The sequence below is a fragment of the Pan troglodytes genome, chromosome 2, assembly GCF_028858775.2.
Source record: "Pan troglodytes isolate AG18354 chromosome 2, NHGRI_mPanTro3-v2.0_pri, whole genome shotgun sequence".
Classification (NCBI taxonomy): Eukaryota; Metazoa; Chordata; class Mammalia; order Primates; family Hominidae; genus Pan; species Pan troglodytes.
This window is the reverse complement of record NC_086015.1, coordinates 186,381,182-186,404,286: the sequence shown is the minus strand read 5'-3', so window position 1 is coordinate 186,404,286 and position 23,105 is coordinate 186,381,182. Positions and strand designations below refer to the sequence as shown.

The 23,105-nt window shown below is 40.1% G+C and overlaps 1 protein-coding gene across 3 annotated transcripts in view; it reads left to right on the top strand.

Annotated features, from left to right (window-relative positions):
* Positions 1 to 23,105, top strand: part of MCF2L2 (MCF.2 cell line derived transforming sequence-like 2) — a 249,958-nt gene that overhangs the window by 205,253 nt on the left and 21,600 nt on the right. For all 3 annotated transcript variants that reach the window (XM_009446932.4, XM_003310140.6, XM_009446933.3), the window contains exons 21-25: positions 859 to 927; positions 4,709 to 4,834; positions 12,979 to 13,194; positions 14,515 to 14,607; positions 14,775 to 14,853. In XM_009446932.4, coding sequence (XP_009445207.3) covers positions 859 to 927; positions 4,709 to 4,834; positions 12,979 to 13,194; positions 14,515 to 14,607; positions 14,775 to 14,853 — 583 coding nt within the window. The remainder of the gene's footprint in view (positions 1 to 858; positions 928 to 4,708; positions 4,835 to 12,978; positions 13,195 to 14,514; positions 14,608 to 14,774; positions 14,854 to 23,105) is intronic.

Genomic DNA, 23,105 nt, shown 5'->3' with positions numbered 1-23,105 from the left:
TTCTACACCTCTAGTTATCTAAGGAAGTCAAATTAAAACAACAGTGAGGTAGGATTTCTCTTTTCATTCAATTGGTAAAGATTTTTGATTAAATGGTACTACCCCTTGTAGGCTAGGGGCTGGTGAGACAGGCTTTCCTATACAGCTGGCAGGAACACAGTCCTTCTCTGAAGAACTTGGAAATATGCCTCAAAACTCTTAACATTTACAATTCCACTCTAGGAATTTAGCTTTAAGAAAAATGCACAAAAGTTATTATCATTATTATAGTAAAAAATATTGTTGAACCTAAATGTTTAATGATAAGGGGGACTATAATTCGATTATGGTTTATCTATAAGATATAACACTCTACCACAACCAAAGCCCATGTTTTAAAAAAATATAATATCATGGGAAAATATTCATGAGATATTGTTGAATGAGAAAAATGGTTTATCTATAAGATATAACACTCTACCACAATCAAAGCCCATATTTTAGAAAAACATAATATCATGGGAAAATATTCATGAGATATTGCTGAATGAGAAAAATGGTTTATCTATAAGATATAACACTCTACCACAATCAAAGCCCATATTTTAGAAAAACATAATATCATGGGAAAATATTCATGAGGTATGGTTGAATGAGAAAAGGCAGTCTACAAAATAGTGTGTACAATATGATTCTAGGTTTGTGGAAAGGACCCTGTGCCAAATACATCATTTATTCTTTCCCTCTTACACATTTACACACGTTCTCAGTCAGCTTAGCATTGGTGGCAGATAGTTTGCACAGTAGATTTTGTTGACAATCTACATTTTGATGGCAATGTACATTTTAATTTTCAACAAGACTTTTGGGTTAATGCAGGGTCTGCTGGATTTCGAGTCTCCTGAAGATATGGAGATAGACCCAGGTGAACTAGGAGGCTCGGCTAAGGTACTCAATATTAAATATTACATTTTATATAGCTAACTATTAATGGTGTTTGTCTATGGGTCGGAGGATTTATAGCAATTTTACTTGGTGGTCTTTATTATCTAGATTTTCTAAAATAGTATGTATCCTATAACTCACAGTCAAGAAAAAAAACAAAAAAATTAAAGGCAATTTTAAAGTAGGGATTTGCAGCCCAAATGGAAGTGGTAATATATTTTCTTCCTTCCACATAATTTTTTTTTTTTTTTAGACAAAGTCTCACTCCATTGCACAGGCTGGAGTGCAATGGTGCAATCTTGGCTCACTGCAACCTCTGCCTCCCGGGTTCAAGCGATTCTCCTGCCTCAGCCTCCCAAGTAGCTGGGATTACAGGTGCCCGCCACCATGCACAGCTAATTTTTTTATTTTTAGTAGAGACGGGGTTTCGCCATGTTGGCCAGGCTGGTCTCGAACTCCTGACCTCAGATGATCCACCTGCCTCGGCCTCCCAAAGTGCTGGGATTACAGGCGTGAGCCACTGCACCCAGCCAAAAAAGTTTTAATGGGAACAAAATTAAGCAAATACGTAAAATGCATACATAAAAGACTGGAAGTAAATAAATATGATAAAATGTCTGCTGTGGCTTTCCTGAATGGTAGGATTATGTTTTCTTCTTTGTACCTCTTAGTATATCTAATTTCTATATGTTATGCCTTGTTCTCCTCTGTGTGTGTGTGTGCGTGTGTGTGAACTCTAAGAGTCTGCCAAAGTTCCCTTAGAATAAATGGTGACCATGACCACACCAGGTTAGGAAGAAATCTGTGGTATAGCAGTGCGGTTTCTCTTCCCTTTCCTATAGAATATTCTGGTTTTAGCAAGAAACACTTGAGACATGTCTTATGGGGCAGTCATTTGCATGCCCTTTCTGCTCAGAATGGATGACAAGGACCTGTTGAAAACAGAAGCAGCTCAGGACACAGGTCATATTTTTACAGCCTGGAGCAAGAGGAGCTAGCCCTAGTTAGAGGAGTTTAATAATGTTTTTAAGGATTTTTCTGAACCCTACATTATACAGTTCAAAACCCTAGCCACCTCGTGTTTTGTGAAGGAGGGTTAGCGGAAGGAAGGGGGATAGGAGGAGGTGAGGATCTGAAAGGAAACTGAGCATTCAGTGTTTGGTAAGGAGGAAGATGCCTGGTATAAGAACTTTAAAAAAAAATTATTTCTTATTTTTTTATTTTTTTGAGACAGAGTCTCGCTCTGTCACCCAGACTGGAGTGCAATGGCGCAGTTTCGGCTCACTGCAACCTCCGCCTCCCGGGTTCAAGCTATTATCCTGCCTCAGCCTCCTGAGTAGCTGGGATTACAGGCACCCGCCACCACGCCTGGCTAATTTTTGTTTTTAGTAGAGATGGGGTTTCACCACGTTGGTCAGGCTGGTCTCGATCTCGTGACCTCGTGATCCGCCCCCCCCCCCCCCGGCCTCCCAAAGTGCTGGGATTACAGGCGTGAGCCACTGCGCCCTGCCAAGAACTCTTAATCCCTTATTGATGTTGTTAAAATAAATTCAGGTGAGAGTCTGTTTTCTTTTACCAGGAAGCGAAGCTTCTTTATTATGAATGAGAAGCTACGAATCCATGATACGTTTTTCAGAGGCAGCAGCACGATCTATTCCATTCATCAGCCCTGTCACTCATGTCTCTCATCCAAAGATGCAAATACCCAGTGCTTCCGCATAGATTAAGAAAATATTAAACCCTGTGACTACATTGTGCTGTAGAGGACAAAAAGAGTCAGGGCCAGATGCGGAGCAGCAAAGGGGCTAGCTGTTCTTCACTGCAGAAATTGAGATGTTAAAAAAATACATTGAATAAACCAAAATTTTTTTATGTGTATTTACCAGGTAACAGATAAATACAGCATGTAGGTAGCAGGGAGATAAAATACCTCAAGCCCATGCAAAAGCCTTTAGAGCTGAAACAATCACCCCAATCACATCCTAAATGTCACTGTGGTTGTAATTGGAACATTGGTCTCTTTAATTAGTTACTGCTTTTCCGCTGAATGCTGAGTCTTTATGATCGGGAGGTGCAGAGCGCTGGCTTATCTCTTTGGCATCTTTAATGGTGGTGCAATGTGGGGAGGGCCAGGGACAAGTGGAGGAAGGAAGGACAGAGTTGGGGGAGATTTAGTGTGGAAATATGATGTTATAGCTTTTACATGTAAATCATTAGTAAATTTCCACATAGCAGCCTCTGTGGAGTTCTTTGTCTCTATAGGAGTTTACAAATGTCCTCCTCTGGGATGATTTTAAGTATAATTTTTCCCACAGGAATAAGGCTTCCACATTAAATATAGGAATATGATACTCAGATTGTATTCTTTTTCTTTTTCTTTTTTCTTTTTTTGTGAGACAAGGTCTCACTTTGTTGCCCAGGCTGGAGTGCAGTGGCACCATCTTGGCTCACTGCAAACTCCACCTCCCGGGTTCAAGCAATCCTCCTGCCTCAGCCTCCTGAGTAGCTGGGATTACAGGCACACACCACCACACCCAGCTACTTTTTTTTTTTTTTTTTTTTTTGAGACGGGGTTTCACTCTTGTTACCCAGGCTGGAGTGCAATGACACAATCTGGGCTCACTGCAACCTCCGCCTCCTGGGTTCAAGCTGTTCTCCTGCCTCAGCCTCCCAAGTAGCTGGGATTACAGGTGCCCACCACCACACTAAGCTAATTTTTGTATTTTTAGTAGAGACGGGGTTTCACCATGTTGGCCAGGCTGGGCTCAAACTCCTGACCTCAAGTGCTCTGCCTATCTCAGCCTCCCAAAGTGCTGGGATTACAGGCATGAGCCACCCGCCCGGCCATATGGTATTTTTTTTTTCAGTAAGCCCCAGGGAATAGGGGTATAAAAGAGAGAGAAGCCTATTTAAAAGGAGCTAGGTTTTTCCATGCTTTAAAAAAGCTAAATTCTGGCCAGGCACAGTGGCTTATGCCTGTAATCCCAGCACTTTGGGAGGCCAAGGTGGGTGGGTCACCTGAGGTTAGGAGTTCGAGAACAGCCTGGTCAACATGGCGAAACTCCGTCTCTACTAAAAATACAAAAATTAACCAGGCATGGTGGCGCACACCTGTAATCCTAGCTACTCGGGAGGCTGAGACAGGAGAATTGCTTGAATCCAGGAGGCAGAGGTTGCAGCGAGCCGAGATCGTGCCTCTGCACTCCAGCCTGGGTGACAGAGTGAAACTCTGTCTCTCTCAAAAAAAAAAAAATATATATATATAATATATATACTTATATTTTATATAATATATAATATATAAATATTTAATATATATAATTAATATATAAACATATAATTATATTTAATATATATAATTAATATATAAACATATAATTATATATTAATATATATAAATATTTAATATACTATATAAATATTTATATAATATATATACACATAAGAAACATATAGAATTCAGCTATATATATATATAGCTATATATATATAGCTGAATTCTATATGTTTCTTATGTAGCAGGAATATAATTTCCATGATTTATGAACTTCATTCTTCACTAGTACAATGCACAGAAGTAGATGATTTTGCTTGTCTCTATGTCGTATACCTAAATCAGCAAGCATCTTTAGCCACCATGCTTTGGGAGCAGGGAGACGATCAATATCCACCCTTCTCAGTCAGGGTTGGCTGGATCCCTGGCTCCTCATCTCTGTCCTGTTTTCCTTCTTCACTTTGCAGATGGTATACTTTTGATTTCCAACAAGGCATTTGTTTTCCACAGGATGGGCCAAAGAGAACCAAAGATTCAGCATTCTCAACTGAACTACAACAAGCTTTGGCAGTGATAGAGGATTTGATCAAGTCCTGTGAGTTGGCTGTGGACCTAGCAGCAGTGACTGAATGTCCGGTATGTTCCATAGTAGTGTTAGAGCATCTCACACAAAAGGCAGGTTCAATACTACACAGTGAGGAAATGCTCTGACAAAGTCAGAGAGATCATCTATGGTAAAGGAATTGGACTCTGAGGACAGTCGCCTAAATTGCTCAGTAAACCCGCGCTACAAGATTCCAAGCAGTCCCTTGGCATCTTCAGGAATCTTGGATTTATTCCTCAGGGTTCTGAATGTGGGACTGACCCACTGTCTGGACAAACCAGAAAGTCAAGGGCCAGAACATATATGGGCAGAGGAAAAGTCCTGGAGGAGCAATTTATTTTCTAACTCATGGCACTATTAAAATAGTAAAAGATTTGTCTTCTTGTTTCAGAGTTTCTCTAAGAAAAGTATTTTGGAAACAGGTCCTATATTCTTGCCCCAATTTTATATCACAGATCCCAGAAGAGGCCCCAAAAGTATATAGTGTACATGCATTAATCCAAATAGTCTAAAGAAAACCCAAGAGATGCAGTTAGAGGCCAATGCTGGGGAGTTGATCTCCAGCGTCAGTGTTAATCCGGAGCAGGCTGGTCCCAGGCATTCCAGGCAAAACATCCCCTATAACTGTATGATCTCTTTGAGACTGGAGCATAGTTAATATTCGACTTGTTTTGTTTTTTACTTTGAAGTACTCTAGATTTTTATTTAGATGTGTTTGTTTTATTTCACTGTCATAATAAATTACCATAAGCTTGGTGGCTTAGAGCAGCACAAATTCATTATTATTATTATTATTTTGAAGTTCCAAGGTCAGAAGTTCAACACAGTCTCATGGGCTAAAATCAAGGTGTTTCCTCTCCTTTTTGGAGTCTAGCATCTGTCTCCTGGAGTTTTCCAGCTTAAAAAGGCCACCCACGCTCCATGGCTCATGGCTTCTATGAGCAGAGGTAATAAAGCACAAACCAGCAATGGCAGGTTGGGTTCTTCTTCTTTTTTTTTTTTTTTTGAGACAGAGTCTTGCTCTGTCGCCCAGGCTGGAGTGTAATGGCATGATCTCGGCTCACTGCAACCTCTGCCCGCCAGGTTCAAGCGATTCTCCTGCCCCAGCCTCCTGAGTAGCTGGGACTACAGTCACTTGCCACCACACCCAGCTAATTTTTTTTTTTTTTTTTTTTTTTTTTGTATTTTTAGTAGAGACGGGGCTTCTCCATGTTGGTCAGGCTGGTCTCGAACTCCTGACCTCGTGATCCACCCATCTCCGCCTCCCAAAGTGCTGGGATTACAGGTGAGAGCCATCATGCCCGGCCAAGTTTTTCTTACATCACATCTCTGTGACCCCCTCTTCTGCGTTTTTGTCACTTGTGATTATATTATACTTTTTCCTTCCCTTTTTTTTTTTCTTTTCATTTTTATTTGGTTTTGAACATACCATGTATTGAGGTCTTGGTAGAGGAAATGACTTTTCTTTCCTTGTCATAAATCAAACCATGGAAGTTATTAAGGTCCGAAAAATGAGTTATTTTTACTTCCCACGCTGGTATTTCTTGGGCCTGGATCTCAGAAACTTAGCCCCATGGGGTTTGCTGTGATCCCAGCCATGATGCTGTTACTGTCCCCTGGGACTCCAAGGTGTCTCTGCTGACAACTGATGCATGATTCAAGAGGATATGCATAAACTGCAGAGTAGGGTTAGGGTGTGTATAAGGATCATTTTCTTGGTAATAATTCTTCTTTCTTCGGCTGAGGAAAGTCAAGGGAACAATTTGTTAGGTCAATTCAGGGCATCTTTCTGTTCCTTTTTAAATCTTGAATTACGTATTAGCCATCCCTATTAAATTTCATTTCCCTGAATCTAATGAATGTCCTGGAAACAATACACAGGGCAGGAAACAGTGTAAATAACATAGGAGGAGGAGGCTGTGAGAAAAGAATGGTTAAAACATGAGCAAATAACATTCTGCCCTAATTTCATTCCCAGCCAGTTTGCATGCAAATAGGATGAACCAGCTTACAGAATTTGGAGATTTTACACGCAAAAAGCAAAGGACCTTTTTTGACCATGTGTCCTCAGAATTGTGCCTTTGCCAGATGCTTTTTGGTACCTTTTCTACTAAGACTTAACTTACTTTTACATCTAATACATCAGCTAATTTCTCCTGACAGTTTTGTATAATCCTGTTGAATTATGGAGGAGTAGATATTGGAATTTTCAACCTTCTGATTCAAAAGAAGATCCATGGAAAGAAGAGTTAACTCACTCAAGATTACATGGCTGTCACCTTGGACTATTTCTTGTTCATTCCCTATCAGGGTGCTATTCCACTCTTTATCTGTTTCTGATTAGAATTGACTGACAACTGCCTCTAACTCAGCTCAAATGATTCTGAGATTCTTTGTCTCCATTTTGTAGAGTTTTATTACAGGTGTTTATGATCACATGCTATATGCATGGCTGAGTCCAGTTTAACCTCTTAGTTTCTCTGCTTGAAATTTAATATTAACCTGGTTTTATAAAGGAAAGAAATTGAATGTGATAATTAAATTATCACAATTAAACAACTAGAAAGCAACTAGAAAAAAATCCCTTCTGATATTTATATTTTCTTGTTTTTCTGTGTAATCAGTTAGTCCTGGGTCTAATTTAATCACAGAAGTTTAAAATTCTTTTCCAAACAAGTTTGTTTTGTGGAACACTGAGTTATAATTTACTTCTATCTATTTGCAAAAAAAAACAAAAGTTTTTTTTTTCAAATCCAATGCATAGTAGAGATGCATTTAAATTCTGACTTGCCAGGGATAAGTTCCAAAGTCGACTTGTAAAGATTGAATGAAACAGTCTTCCTTTTTGGAACAAATTTATATAAACCACTAAAGGATGTACTTGTACTGTAAGTTCATTGTGGGCTACGGCCAGGATTTTATTTCTATTTCAGTTTCCTCTTTCCTTACCACAGTGTTAGCTGCAGAGATAGGGCTAAGTAAATAATCCTAGTGACCCAGGCAAAGTATCTTGTTCATTCCCCACCCCCCCACCCCCCCACAATACCTGTATCACAGGCGGTTGCCGGGAGTAAATGAGAATTAAATGATGGGTAAGGCACCAAGCACTGTGCCTGGCACCCAACAGATGCCGAATAAACAGCCCTAGTGGTACGTTATATGGGGACCTGCTCAGGCTGGAAAGGAAGATACCTCTTTGCCCCTGACTATTGTAATCACAGGCTCCCACAGCTTCTGCTTTTCATTTCTGGACTCAGGCTCTGTGTGGATGCATTTATACAGATGTTTCCTGCTTCTTTGTGCAATAAGTTTGTGACAGTCATATTAACTCTTACTACCTGGAATGGAAACATGGGCACCCAAAAGAAGCTCTTGCTGAGGCCAGCTTCCCTAGATTCACTCTCTCAGCCAGACTCTTCATTTGGCCAATGTAGTCACATTTGAAATCCTTGTATCGGGGCTCTTACCTGCAGAATGCCCAGGTGTGAAAGTGGTAGCATTTACTAATTGATTTTGCTATCACTTCTTGTACAGAGGAGGCCATCTAACTTATCGCTCGCTCATTTGAGGTAGCCGCTATGTTCCATCTCTGAGTTCACAACCATCAGGTTCTTCCACACACCGTGTGACAGGGCCACACTTCTTTGTTACTGGTGGAAAACAGTTGGGAGTATATTCATTTCCTAGGGCTGATGTCGCAAAGAACCACAAACTACGTGACTTAAAACAACAGAAATTTATTCTCTCACAGTTTTGAAGGCTAGACGTCCAAAGGCAAGGTGAGAGCAGGCCCACATTCCCTCTGAGGGCTCTCAGGAAGAATCCTTCCTTACCTCGTCTGAGCTTCTGGTGACTGCCGGCAATTCTTGGAGTTCCTTGGCTGACAGCTGTGCCACTCCAATTTCTGCCTCTGCCTTTGCATGGCTGTTCCTTCAGCGTGCGTCTCCATTTCTTTGTTTTCTTTTTTTATAAGGATACCAGTCATTGGATTTGGACCCATCCTAACCCAGGGCAACCCCATCTTAACCAATTGTATCTGCAAAGACCCTCTTTCCGAATAAGATCATATTTTAAGGTTCTCATAGACATGAGTTTTGGGGGGAACACTATTCAACCCAGTACAGGGGCGTTGCTGAATGAACTCCTTGGATAAATCAATATTCCCTCACAGTGATGAGTATTTTGTTTCCTGTCCCCTACTCCCAAGCACCACTAAATGCCAATAAATAAATAAATACTAGGGAATGCCAATAAATAAATGAATACTGGTGAACACGTATCTGAAAGAGGTTGTGCAACGTGGTCTCTGACCTTGAGATCAATTACAGTCTAGTTGGAAAGAAAAGGTACACGTGACGGAAAAGGTCATTCTTGCTCCTGCTCAGGGAATGTCCCTGCAGCTTCCTGTTGGAGGCGGAGCAGCTCCACACAGCACACACCCTGATGACAGTGAACAGTGTGTGTGCCTGCCCTTTGTCAGCACCGTGTAGGGCATGTGCTCACCCACTGGAGATTGGACCTTGGGCGTGGAGATGGGCAATCCCGTCATACGTGTGGTCCTGAGAACATTTGTGCAACATGACCCAGAGGATATGTGCCCATATGTTTCTGCCAGACTTGAAAGACCCAGCGACTCCCCCCAGTCACTTCCAGTAATAATGGGCTTACTGGAAAGCTGACCTGCAGCTTCTCAAGAAGTCACGATGTCAAAGCCAAGTTCACGGAGATGGGAACTGAGCAAACCCAGGATCCACAGCACCTCTGGGGCCTGGGCCTGGGGAGGGAGCCGGGGTTCTTACCTGTGTGACCCGCCTGTATGTGTCAAGTGCACCCACATGCCTGCTCGCCCCTCCTCTTACCACCTACTGACTGTTTTTTTCCCTTCCGTCAGTTTCTTCCTCTTCCTCATAATTTCTAATGACTCACCTTCTTCATAGTTCTGTTTCCTTCTCGTTTATTCCACTGCCTGCTTTCCCCCAAAGCATCTTACAGCCCCATCTCCTGCTGGTCACCACTTCCTCCTGTTTTCTTCAGTTCAGGGAGAGATCACATTGCCAACCCCAACCCCTGGCACATTGTTTTTATGCTGGGGGCCCTATGGTCAGCTGCTGGTACCTCTCTGGATTCACATCCTCTGATTACTTGCCTATGAAGGTGCAGCAGCATGGCTGTGGATGGGGTGATGAGGAAAGTTCAGAGGTAATAAAGCACAAACCTTGCTGCCTGAGGCTGCCTCTTCAGCATTTCTGGTTGGGGCTGTTTCCTCTACAATAGCCTTGTGGATGCCTTAACTCACGTCACCCCATCTTCACAAGTCATTAGAGAGTGTACACCTCGACTTATTCCCCCTTCCCCTATCATCCTAGCCTCTTCTAGAATTACTTTGACAGCTGAGCCTCCACACTGACCAAATGTGTTCTTACAAGCAGCTTTACCTAAAACATGTTCCTCTTTCTATCATAGGGCGTGGTTGAGGATGTTGCTCAGTGACAACATATCACTGGGAGAAATGTTTCTTATGTCTTAGTAGGAATAGCTGTGCTTTTCCTGAACAACTGGTTTGTGTATGTCTTCAGACATAATAAATCGTACCACTCACCATGTTTCTCTCTGTATTGCTATTAGAAAGTCAGAGCCAAGTCTACAGCAAGTTTCAATGGCTTTATTATATGCATTTTACATATAACCTCTTCATCTTTTCTTTTATCTTCTACACCTTCTGGAACAGTTCATCTGATTTATTGTCTTTATATTTAGAGATGGGGATCTCCCTATGTTGCCCAGGCTGGCCTCAAACTCCTGGACTCAAGTGATCCTCCTGCCTCAGCCTCCCAAGTAGTTGCGACTACAGGCAGGCGCCAAGCTCCCAACTTCTTTATTTTTTCTTCACCTTGATTCCCTCGGTTATTTTCTATCTGTTTATACTGTATATATTTCTGTAAGATGCGTCGAATGTTTAAAATGAGGTAGAGAGTGAATACATTGTAAGATAGAAACTACAAGTTTGAATATCCCTTAGCCAAAATGCTTGAGGCCAAAAGTGTTTTGGAGTTTTTTTTTTTTTAGTAGAGGATTGGAATATTTGCATATGTACTGAGTTATGTTGCGGATGGAACCCAAGTGTAAACACGAAATTCACTTATGTTTCATGACACCTTATACACATAGACTGAAGGTAATTTTACATGTTTTAAATAATTTAGTGCATGAAGGCTGGGAGCAGTGGCTTATGCCTGTAATCCCAGCACTTTGGGAGGCTGAGGCGGGCAGATCACCAGAGGTCAGGAGTTCGAGACCAGCCTGGCCAACATGCTGAAACCCTGGCTCTACTAAAAATACAAAAATTAGCCGGGCATGGTAATGCACGCCTGTAATCCCAGCTACTCGGGAGGATGAGGCAGGAGAGTCCCTTGAACTCAGGAGACAGAGGTTGCGGTGAGCCAAGGTCGTGCCACTCTACTGCAGCCTTGGCAACAGAGCAAGACTCCGTCTCAAAAAAATAAAAAATAAAAAATAATTTTGTGCATGAAGCAAAATTTTGACTGTGTTTTGACTGCCACCCATCACATGTGGTCAGGTATGGAATTTTTCACCTCCAGTGTCATACTGGTTCTCAGAAAGTTCCAGATTTTGGAGGATTTCAGATTTTTTAAATTATGGATGCTCAACCTGTGCTGATAACATTTGTTTATGCGGCAAATATTAAGTATCTACTTCTACCAGTTGCCTTTACTAAAACATATTTCCTGCACTATTTATGTCGATATTGATTATGAATTGAATGGATTTAAAGGAAAAAGCAGTCACTAAGGTCTGTAGTGATTACATTTGAGTGGGTCCTTGATGGATGCAGATAGAGTGAAAAAATTCTCCAGGGTCCTCATGGACCTATCCACCCTTCTGTTTTGGAATGTGGTGAACTGTTAACACAGAACAGGAGCATTGGCTTTTAGGAAAGAAGGCCTCATGGCTGGGAGTTTGAGGGTTTTATTCACCACAGTCTACATATGTAAATTTTCCAAAGAAGAAAATAGAAAATTAACATAGGAAATAACGCCATAGACACCATAGAAATGACTAGAGTTTATTGCTCTTGAAGTTTTTCTTTTAATGTTTCAGAAGTAAAGTCAATTCCTTTTTAAAAAAGATACCTAGAGTTTGCCCAACATATAAACAATAAATTATAAAAATGCCCAATCAATTATGAATGAAGTACATATTTCCGGTATTAACTCAGAAATCATAGGGATTGATCTCAGCTAGAGGTCACTTAGGGAGATTTCTTTGTCTTGGTCCCCTTCAAATAATTTGTTCCTTTTGGTGTTTTTATTCAGGGAAATGCATTCTTATCTGCTTTAAGCAATCGAAGTTTTGAAAAATACCAGATAAAATGCCTCGCTCCCAGCTCATCTTGGTCCACTGTCTTTTGAAGAGAGCTCAGAGAAGGCAGGGTCATCTCATTTGGACTTTCAACCAGACATATGACAAAGGCAGCCTTGCTGGTGGAGACAGGGGCATCACAGTGTATGCCTAGAGTCAAACAGACTTCTTAAAAATCTGTCATTTGGTATTATCTTGGCACTGATGACTCACTCTGAAAAACTCAGGGTTGAATGCAGTTACTATTTCCATTACAATGTTATGAAGATTAGATCACACTAAACTTTCTCTTTTCAGAACAAGCTTCATTTTCTCAGGTCCTCATATACCTGAAGCAGAAGTTAGGATGCAGATGGAACACACAGATGCTCATGGGTCCATAATGCAGCCAAAATTCTATCTCTACTGGACATAATTGAAATGTTAATTTCTTGTCCCTTTGAAGGAGACTGTCATGTATCAAACATAGCACAGAGGAAATTGAATTCTGCTAGTTAAAATTGAGTCAAAAATATCACAGTCCCCGTATCTCTAGCTCAAGCATTTCTAACATTCTTTATGTATAGCATTACCTTTCATAGCTGAATTGATTTCCTTATATAACTAAACGGCACCACGCTCAGTGAAGCTCAAAAAATTGTCGTTTTGATTTAGTGACAGACCAGCCTGAATAGCACTTTTAGAATTGTAAACCTCAAAGAAGCATGCTTTATAAAATTTGAAAACAGGCCACAAAGGCTTCTTTCTCTGTCAAGTAATTTTACAGCTTCTTTTCCTGTATGTGTGTTTCCAAAAGGACGATATTGGAAAACTAGGCAAGCTGTTGCTGCACGGCCCTTTCAGTGTCTGGACAATTCACAAGGATCGTTATAAAATGAAGGATTTGATTCGATTTAAACCCAGCCAGAGGCAAATCTACCTATTTGAAAGGGGAATAGTGTTCTGTAAGATACGAATGGAGCCTGGGGACCAGGGATTGTCTCCTCATTACAGCTTCAAGAAGGCCATGAAGGTAAAGGGAGTCCTATTGCATCTGGGAGTCGCCCTATGCAGAAAAGAGAGAGATCGTTTTTCCTTATTTTACAGATGAGGAAGCTGCAGTATAGAGAGGTGAAGTTAACTTGCCAAATACCACACCACAGGGCTAGAATCCATACCCGGGTCTGTGTGACTCCAGGGTCAGAGCTTATGGGCCAGGGCTGGCATAGGAGTGCCTTTGTACTAGAGAAAAAAGACTATATGGCAGCCAGTCTGGACAAACTAATTAGTAAAAGTACCCTCTTTCTTCCAGGCAAAGAGGTAAAAGAGAGTTGAAAGACTTAGTGATGAGAACATGGGCTGGATTTCATCTTAGACTTGCCCTTCTCTACGGTGCATCTTTGTGTCTAAGTGCAGGCATTGTCCTGACCTTGGGGTCTAAGGGACCCAGGCCCACACCAAGCATTGTTTTCTCACCTGTTTAGAAACTGTTTCATAGCCAGTTAGCTCTCAGGCTATGAAACACACACACGCACACACAGGAGCCACAACCATATACATTTATGCTCTTGTGATTAAAGCTGTTAATTTGTTCATAGTAGCCTTTGTTTTCTTTCTCTCCTTCCTTCCTTCCTTCCTTCCTTCCTTCCTTCCTTCCTTCCTTCCTTCCTTCCTTCCTTCCTTCCTTCCTTTCTTTCTTTCGACAGAGTTTTGCTCTTGTTGCCCAGGCTGGAGTGCAATGGCATGATCTTGGCTAACTGCAACCTCCACCTCCCGGGTTCAAGCAATTCTGCCTCAGCCTCCCAGGTAGCTGGGATTACAGGCATGCACCAGCATGCCCAGCTAATTTTGTATTTTTAGTAGAGACAGGGTTTCACCATGTTGGTCAGGCTGGTCTCGAACTCCTGACCTCAGGTGATCCGCCCACCTAGGCCTCCCAAAGTGCTGGAATTACAGGGCTGATTACAGAGGCGTGAGCCACCATACCTGGCCTTGTTATTTATGTTTCTGAATAGATCCTTATTCAGTTACTATTACGTAGAAAGTTGTAAAATACATGTTGAAGGAGAAATGATCTCTTCACTGAAAGGTTGAGGGCTGCAGCGCCTCCTGCATAAAGATACAGTGGAAAGTTAACAGTCTGTGTTACCTTCTGAAACAGATGAGACGGAAGACACTGTACCAGATTGTGTTTTATGCTGTCTTGGAGTCATTAAGAGAGGAAAGCAAAAACTTGAAAGGAAGATGAAAGAAGAGAGCTGTCAAGGATAGAAAGGATTAGAGTGATTGACAGGGACTATTTTAAAATCAGAAAACGATGGTATAGAACATTTCTCTTCCCTCTTTATAACAGCTGATGACACTTTCAATTCGCCAGCTTGGAAGGGGGAGTCATAGAAAGTTTGAGATTGCCAGTCGAAATGGACTTGAGAAATACATCCTGCAGGTAACGCTCATGCCTTCCCCATGGGTCTCCTCTACTCTTTCCTTATTGTGTTCCCATGACTGGACAAGTGTTTTCTATCTCGTTAGTCTAAGGGCCACTGGGAGAATAAAAACTCTGCAATTAATACTCATGGTAGTCTTATAGTGTTTTCTTATGTGTGATTGCAGGCAGCTTCAAAAGAAACCAGAGACTGTTGGTTTTCAGAAATAAGTAAATTATTGATGGAACAACAAAATAATATCAAAGGTAGGTTACCCCTGCTGACTTTCGTCTGTCGAGTTATACTGATTTCAGCTCAGTGGGGGATGTGCAAATTGGGGATATTGTGAAAGAAAATGGTTTGCTGGGAAAACAACTGTGGCCACATTTTCACAGTCCCTGGAAGCACCTATGCTTGATTTCCACTGTGGTGGAGGTGGAGGGGTTGTGTGATTGTGTGTGGTTGTGTTGGTTTGTCCCTTTTGGTTGTGTTCCCCCCACCACTTAATTGCCAAGGTCACCTTCTTAATCAAAAATCTGACGGCCACCCAAGAAAATGTTAACAGAGATTCAAATGGCCAATGCTACCTTTCAGACACTGTACTACTTTTTCAAAACATCAAGATATAATTAACATACCATCAAATTCACTGTCTTAAAATATACAATTCAGTGGGTTTTAGACTATTCACAAGGCTCAATAACCATCCCCAGTCTAATTCTATTTTTTTACTTCTTACTTTTTTGTTTTGTTTTGTTTTGAGATGGAGTTTTTGCTCTTGTCACCCAGGCTGGAGTGCAGTGGCACCATCTGGGCTCACTGCAACCTCTGCCTCCCAGGTTCAAGTGATTCTCCTGCCTCAGCCTCCTGAATAGCTAGGACTACAGGCGTGCCACCACGCCTGGCTAATTTGTGTGTTTTTAGTAGAGACAGGGTGTCACCATGTTGGGCAGGATGGTCTTGATCTCCTGACTTTATGATCTGCCTGCCTCGGCCTCCCAAAGTGCTGGGATTACAGGCGTGAGCCACTGCGCCCAGCTGTTTTTTGTTTTAAAGTATTTAACAGCCTAATTCTAATTATACTTCCAAAATATTTTCATAACTCTCTCCCAACAAAAAAATTCTGTACCAATTAGCAATCATTCTCCATCTCTCACCTTTACCCAGCCCCTGGCAATCACTAATGTATTTCCTGTCTCTACTGGATGTTTTCTCTACACATCACATATATGGCCCTTTCTGTCTAGCTTCTTTCACTTTGCATATTTTTTTAAGTTTCATTTATGTTGTAGTATCTATCAGTACTTCATACCTTTTTATGGCTGAATAACAGTCCATTGTATGGATATACCATCTTTGTTTATCCATTCATTAGTTGATGAAGATTTGGGTTTTTTCCTCTTTTTGGATACTGTAAGTAAAGCTACTGTAGATATTTTTGTACAGATTTTTGTATGAATCTTTATTTCCAATTTTCTTGGGTGTATATATGTAGAATTGCCAGACCATATGGTAACTTTTGTTAACTTTCTGAGGAACTTCCAAATCATCTTTCAAAACAATACCACCATTTCACATTCACACCAGCAATATAATAGTTGGGTTCCATTTTCTCCATTTCCTTACTAACACTTGTATTGTTCATTATAATAACATTATTATTATTATTATCATTGCCATGCTAGTGGGCATGTACTAGTATCTCATTGTGATTTTGATTTACATTTCCCTCATGGCTAGTGATGTGGAGCATCTTTTAACATGCATATTGGCCATTGGTATATCTTCTTTGTAGAAATGTCAATTAACTCCTTTGTATGTTTTTTAATTGGCTTGTCATTTTATGGTTGAATTGTAAGAGTTATTTATATATTCTGGATACTGGACTTTTATCAGATATATTATTTGCAAGTATTTTTTCCCATACTGTGCACTGTCTTTTTACTCTCTTGATAGTGTTCTTTGCAAAGAGTTTATAGTTTTAACTCTTACAGTTAAGTCTTTGATTCATTCCAAGTTAATTTTTGTATATGATGTGAATTAGGGGCCCAAGTTCATTTTTTTACATGTGGATATCCGTTGTCCTAGAACCATTGATTGAAAAGACTATTCTTTCCCCACTTTGAATGGTCTTGGCATCTTTGTTGAAAATAAATTGGCTTTAGGTATAGAATTCCTTGTTGACGCTCTTTTTCTTTAAGCACTTTGAATATGTCATCCCATTGCCTTCTCGACTCTGTGATTTCTGATAGAAATCAGCTGTTAATCTTATTGAAGAGTCCTTCTATGTGCTTGCTGCTTTCAAGATAATTTCATTGTCTTTGTTGACAGTTGGATTATGTTATCTCTAGGTGTGGACCTTGATCTCTTTGAATTTATATTTCTTGGAGTTTATAGACTTTCTTGAAGGTATAGATTAATGTTTTTCATCAAATTTGGGAAATGTTCAGCCATTGTTTCTTTAAATATTATTTTAGCCCATTTACCCCTCTCTCCTTCTGAGACTGCCATTATGCATCATTAGTGTGCTTGAAGGTATCTCACAGTCTCTGAGGCTCTATTCATTTTTCCTTCATTCCTCTTTCTTTCTCTTCCTCAGACTGGATAGATTCAATTGACCTATTTCTAAGTTCTCTAATTCTTTCTTCTGCCTGCTCAGATCTGCTATTGAGCCACTCTAGTGAATTTCTCATTCAATTATTATACTTTTGAAATCTAGAATTTCTGTTTGGTCCTTTAAAACAAATCTTTATATTCTCTATTTAATGAGGATTTGTTCTTGTACTTTCCTTTAGTCTTTATATATGATTTCCTTTAACTTCTTGAACATGTAAAAATAGTTAATTTAAAGTATTGATCTAGTAAGGTCAGTATCTTGGCTTCCTCAGGAACAGTTTTTTCTTTTTTCTTTTTTTTTCTTTTTTGAGACAGAGTCTTGCTCTGTAGCCCAGGCTGGAGTGCAGTGGCATGATCTCAGCTCACTGCAACCTCCGCCTCCTGGGTTCAAGCAATTCTTCTGCCTCAGCCTCCTAAGTAGCTGGGATTACAGGTGCACGCCACCATGCCTGGCTAAATTTGTATTTTTCTTTTAGTAGAGATGAGGTTTCAACATGTTGGTCAGGCTGGTCTCAAACTCCTGACCTCTGGTGATCTGTCTGCGTTGGCCTCCCGAAGTGCTGGGATTACAAGCATGAGCCACCGCACCTGGCCTAGGAACAGTTTGTATTGACTGGTTTTTCTTTTTCCCTGGGTATGGACTGCATTTTCTTATTTCTTTACATGTCTCATTATTTTCTGTTAAAATTGGACATTTTAAGTAACATAATGTAGCAACTCTGGAAATTGGACCTTCCCACCTCTACTGTTTGTTGTTGTTGCTGTTTATTGTTGTTTGTTATAGTTACTTTTCTAAACTAATTCTGTGAAGTCTGTATTTATGTGCAGCCATTGAAGCCTCTGCTCAGTTAGCTTAGTGATCTAAATACTAATGACATGACAGAGATTTCTTTAAACACCTGAAAGCAGTAAGTCTTCTAGTCTTTGCCAAGGGGCTCTGTGTGCACATTAGGACACACCTTCACACTCAGCCTGGCACTTGACAGTTCTAGCCTAGCCTTCACTTTCTGTTTGTGCAGATCATCAAGATCAGCCAGAGGTAAGATCATGGGGCCTTCACAGATCTGTCCTGAACATGTTCACAGGAAATGTGTGCATGGTCTTCTGGAGTCTCACAAATATTTTGGAGCCTTTACAACCCTCTATGAGCATCTTATTCCTGAGCATTTCATTTTAAACCTTCTGATTAGCCCATGTTTGCCCCACTGTTAGCCAATACCTCGAGCAACCAAGAAGTTGAACAATTGCCTGTAATCATTTTCTACAAAGGCCTTTGGGGAAAAGACTTTTCACGTTGGGCAAGTTCTGAGTCAGGCCTAATAAAGACAGCCTTGCAGGTCAGGTATTCCTAGAAACCCGTGGACAGATCAAATAATGATAATTCTCTAAGAATGAGGCTCCATAGTTCCCCCATTCCTGTTCTGCCCCTCCCATGGCTGCCAGACTGCTGATTTTCACTATCATTGCAGGCTGTTCATTTCTAAGGCTACCACCAAGGAAGGGGAGGATAGAAATAGGGCAAGTTAAAAAGCTCATTGTTCATACTGAGACACAGCCATTTTCCTTGAACAAATGCTCTCCAGATTGCTGCAAGCCATCCTTTAATTTCCAGTGTTCTCCAAAGACAAAAACCACATGATTATCTCAATAGATGCAGAAAAGGCCTTCGATAAAATTCAACAGCCCTTCATGCTAAAAACTCTCAATAAACTAGGTATTGATGGGATGTATCTCAAAATAATAAGAACTATTTATGACAAACCCACAGCCAATATCATACTGAATGGGCAAAAACTGGAAGCATTCCCTTTGAAAACTGGCACAAGACAGGGATGCCCTCTCTCACCACTCCTACTCAACATAGTGTTGGAAGTTCTGGCCAGGGCAATCAGGCAGGAGAAAGAAATAAAGGGTATTCAGTTAGGAAAAGAGGAAGTCAAATTGTCCCTGTTTGCAGATGATATGATTGTATATTGAGAAAACCCCATCGTCTCAGCCCAAAATCTTCTTAAGCTCATAAGCAACTTCAGCAAAGTCTCAGTATACAAAATCAATGTGCAAAAATTACAAGCATTCCTATACACCAATAGCAGACAAACAGAGAGCCAAATCATGAGTGAACTCCCATTCACAATTGCTTCAAAGAGAATAAAATACTTAGGAATCCAACTTACAAGGGTTGTGAAGGACCTCTTCAAGGAGATCTACAAACCACTGCTCAAAGAAATAGAAGAGGACACAAACAAATGGAAGAACATTCCATGCTCATGGATAGGAAGAATCAATATCGTGAAAATGGCCATACTGCCCAAGGTAATTTATAGATTCAATGCCATCCCCATCAAGCTACCGATGACTTTCTTCACAGAATTGGAAAAAACTACTTTAAAGTTCATATGGAACCAAAAAAGAGCCTGCATTGCCAAGATAATCCTAAGCCAAAAGAACAAAGCTGGAGGCATCACACTACCTGACTTCAAACTATACTACAAGGCTACAGTAATCAAAACAGCATGGTACTGGTACCAAAACAGAGATATAGACCAATGGAACAGAACAGAGCCCTCAGAAATAATACCACACATCTACAACATCTGATCTTTGACAAACCTGACAAAAACAAGAAATAGGGAAAGGATTCCCTATTTAATAAATGGTGCTGGGAAAACTGGCTAGCCATATGTAGAAAGCTGAAACTGGATCCCTTCCTTACACCTTATACAAAAATTAATTCAAGATGGATTAAAGACTTAAATGTTAGACCTAAAACCATAAAAACCCTAGAAGAAAACCTAGGCAATACCATTCAGGCTATAGGCATGGGCAAGGACTTCATGACTAAAACACCAAAAGCAATGGCAACAAAAGCCAAAATTGACAAGTGGGATCTAATTAAACTAAAGAGCTTCTGCACAGCAAAAGAAACTACCATCAGAGTGAACAGGCAACTTACAGAATGGGAGAAAATTTTTACAATCTACCCAGCTGACAAAGGGCTAATATCCAGAATCTACAAAGAACTTAAACAAATTTACAAGAAAAAATCAACCCTATCAAAAAGTGGGCAAAAGATATGAACAGACACTTCTCAAAAGAAGACACTTATGCAGCCAACAGACACGAAAAAATGCTCATCATCACTGGCCATCAGAGAAATGCAAATCAAAACCACAATGAGATACCATCTCACACCAGTTGGAAAGGCAATCATTAAAAAGTCAGGAAACAGCAGGTGCTGGAGAGGATGTGGAGAAATAGGAACAATTTTACACTGTTGGTGGGACTGTAAACTAGTTCAACCATTGTGGAAGACAGTGTGGCGATTCCTCAAGGATCTAGAACTACAAATATCATTTGACCCAGCCATCCCATTACTGGGTATATACCCAAAGGATTATAAATCATGCTGCTATAAAGATACATGCACACGTATGTTTATTGCAGCACTATTCACAATAGCAAAGACTTGGAACCAACCCAAATGTCCAACAATGTTAGACTGGATTAAGAAAATGTGGCACATATACACCATGAAATACTATGCAGCCATAAAAAATGATGAGTTCATGTCCTTTATAGGGACATGGTGAAGCTGGAAACCATCATTCTGAGCAAACTATCGCAAGGACAGAAAACCAAACACCACATGTTCTCACTCATAGGTGGGAACTGAACAATGAGAACACTTGGTCACAGGGTAGGGAACATCACACACCGGGGCCTGTGGTGGAGTGGGGGGAGGGGGAAGGGATAGATAGCATTAGGAGATATACCTAATGCAAATGATGAGTTAATGGGTGCAGCACACCAACATGGCACATGTATACATATGTAACAAACCTGCATGTTGTGCACACGTACCTTAGAACTTAAAGTATAATAAAAAAAAAAAGGAAAAAAAATTTCAATATTCTGAAAATAAATTTTCTAACCATTTTTGGGCCAGTTTTTTCCATGCTTTCACAAAGAAGATAATTTGGGGACGGGTTTTTTCTCCACCATTTTCACTGATGTCACACACTGTACTCCTTTCAACAATTAAAAATCATCTTTAAGCAGGCTTTATCCTTTCACTTTGTTTGCAGGGATATTTGGTGGGAAAATCCACAGTGAGCTTTATCAATTGAGTTCTGACGTTCCCCTCAGGTAATGTTACTAGGGTGAAGAAATGCCAGTCTCATGTGGAAAGTCTATCTTCCATCATTTATACTGGCAGTGGTTTGCATTTTGGGTAAGAAAAATCACATAAAAATCAAAAGATAACTTTTTTCTTTAGAGATAGCAGGAATGCAACTGGCTCACACTTTTTCTAGGTCTTCTGTGATCATCAGCTGCTCAGGAATGTGCAAAGCTGGGTGTGCATCATAAGATAAGGGAAAAGGTAAACCAAGCAGTGTAACTGGAAAGCCAACACATCAGTTTTCTGTCACAAAAACTAAGCAACATAAGTTCTTGATTCAAACTGTAGGTAACTGCCAGGAACTAGTAACAATATTATGTCATTGATTTTACTTTGTATAAAGATAAGATGGGAAAGAAACTATGATTTACTTTTGTTTTACAACTATTAATATTATGTTAAATATATGTTATGGCAATTGAGTAGGAGTGTCCTAGAGGCTTAACATGGAATGATATGGCAACTCTAGTAGAAAAAATCACTTGTTCCCTGCAGAAACAACATTCTAGTCACAAGCTTGTTTAGAAATCCTTACTCACTAGGTCAGTGTTTCTCAAAGGGTGGTTTAAGGACCACCTGCATTCAAATTATTTGAAGGGCTTGCTACAAATGCAGATTTCTGGGTTCCACCCCAGAACTATAGAATAGCTAGGGTTAGTCCTGGGGACATACATTTTAGCTTATTAAGGTTTCTAGGTAGAGACCTTTTACTACAATTTTTAAAACTCCTTTACTGAGGTATAATGACACAATAAACCACACATATTTAAAGTGTACAATCTGATAAGTTTTGACATCTGTATACATCTGTAAGGCATCACCACAGTAAGGATAATGAACATGCCTATCACCGCCAAAGGTTTGTTCACACCGCTTTGCATTCCCTTTCTCCTGCCCCTCCCTCACCCACCCCAGGTGACCACCAATCTCCTTTCTGTCACTATAGGTTAGTTTGCATTTTCTAGAATTTCCTAAGAGATAATACAGTATGTACTTTTTTTTTTGGTCTGGCTTCTCTCCTCTGCATAATTATTCTGAGATTCATCTATTTGGATTTTGTAAACAATAGTACATATTTTGGTTGTTGCTGAGTAGTATTTCATTGTTTGGCTAGACCCCGTTTTCTTTATCCATTTACTTGTTAATGAACATCCGATTTGTTTCTGCTTTGGGGCTATTTTAAATAATGCTGCTATGAACATGCAAGTACAAGTCTTTGTGTGGACATGTGTTTTCATTTCTCTTGGGTAAATACCTAAGAGTGTAATGGTTAGGCCATATGGTAGGTGTATGTTTAATTTTTTAGGAAATTTCTAAATACTTTCCAAAAGTGATTATACTATCTTCCATTCACATAGTAATGTATGAGAGTTCCACTTGTGCCATGTCCTCACCAATACTTGGTATTGTCAGTCTTTTAAATTTTCAGATTTCTAATAGGGGCATAGTGGTATGTCATTAGGTTTTAATTTGCTTTTCCCTAGTAACTAATGGTTGAGCATCTCTTTATGTGCTTCTTTGCCATCTTTATCTCTTCTTTGGTGAAGTGTCTGTTCAAATCTTTTGTTCATTGTTTTCTTATTATTGACTTTTGAGAGTTTTTATGTATATCCTAAATATATGTCCTTTTAATGCTTTGTAAATATTTTCTTTTAGTGTGTGGCATCTTTTTCTCTTAAGAGTAACTTTTGAAGAGCAAAAGACTTTAATTCTTATAATATT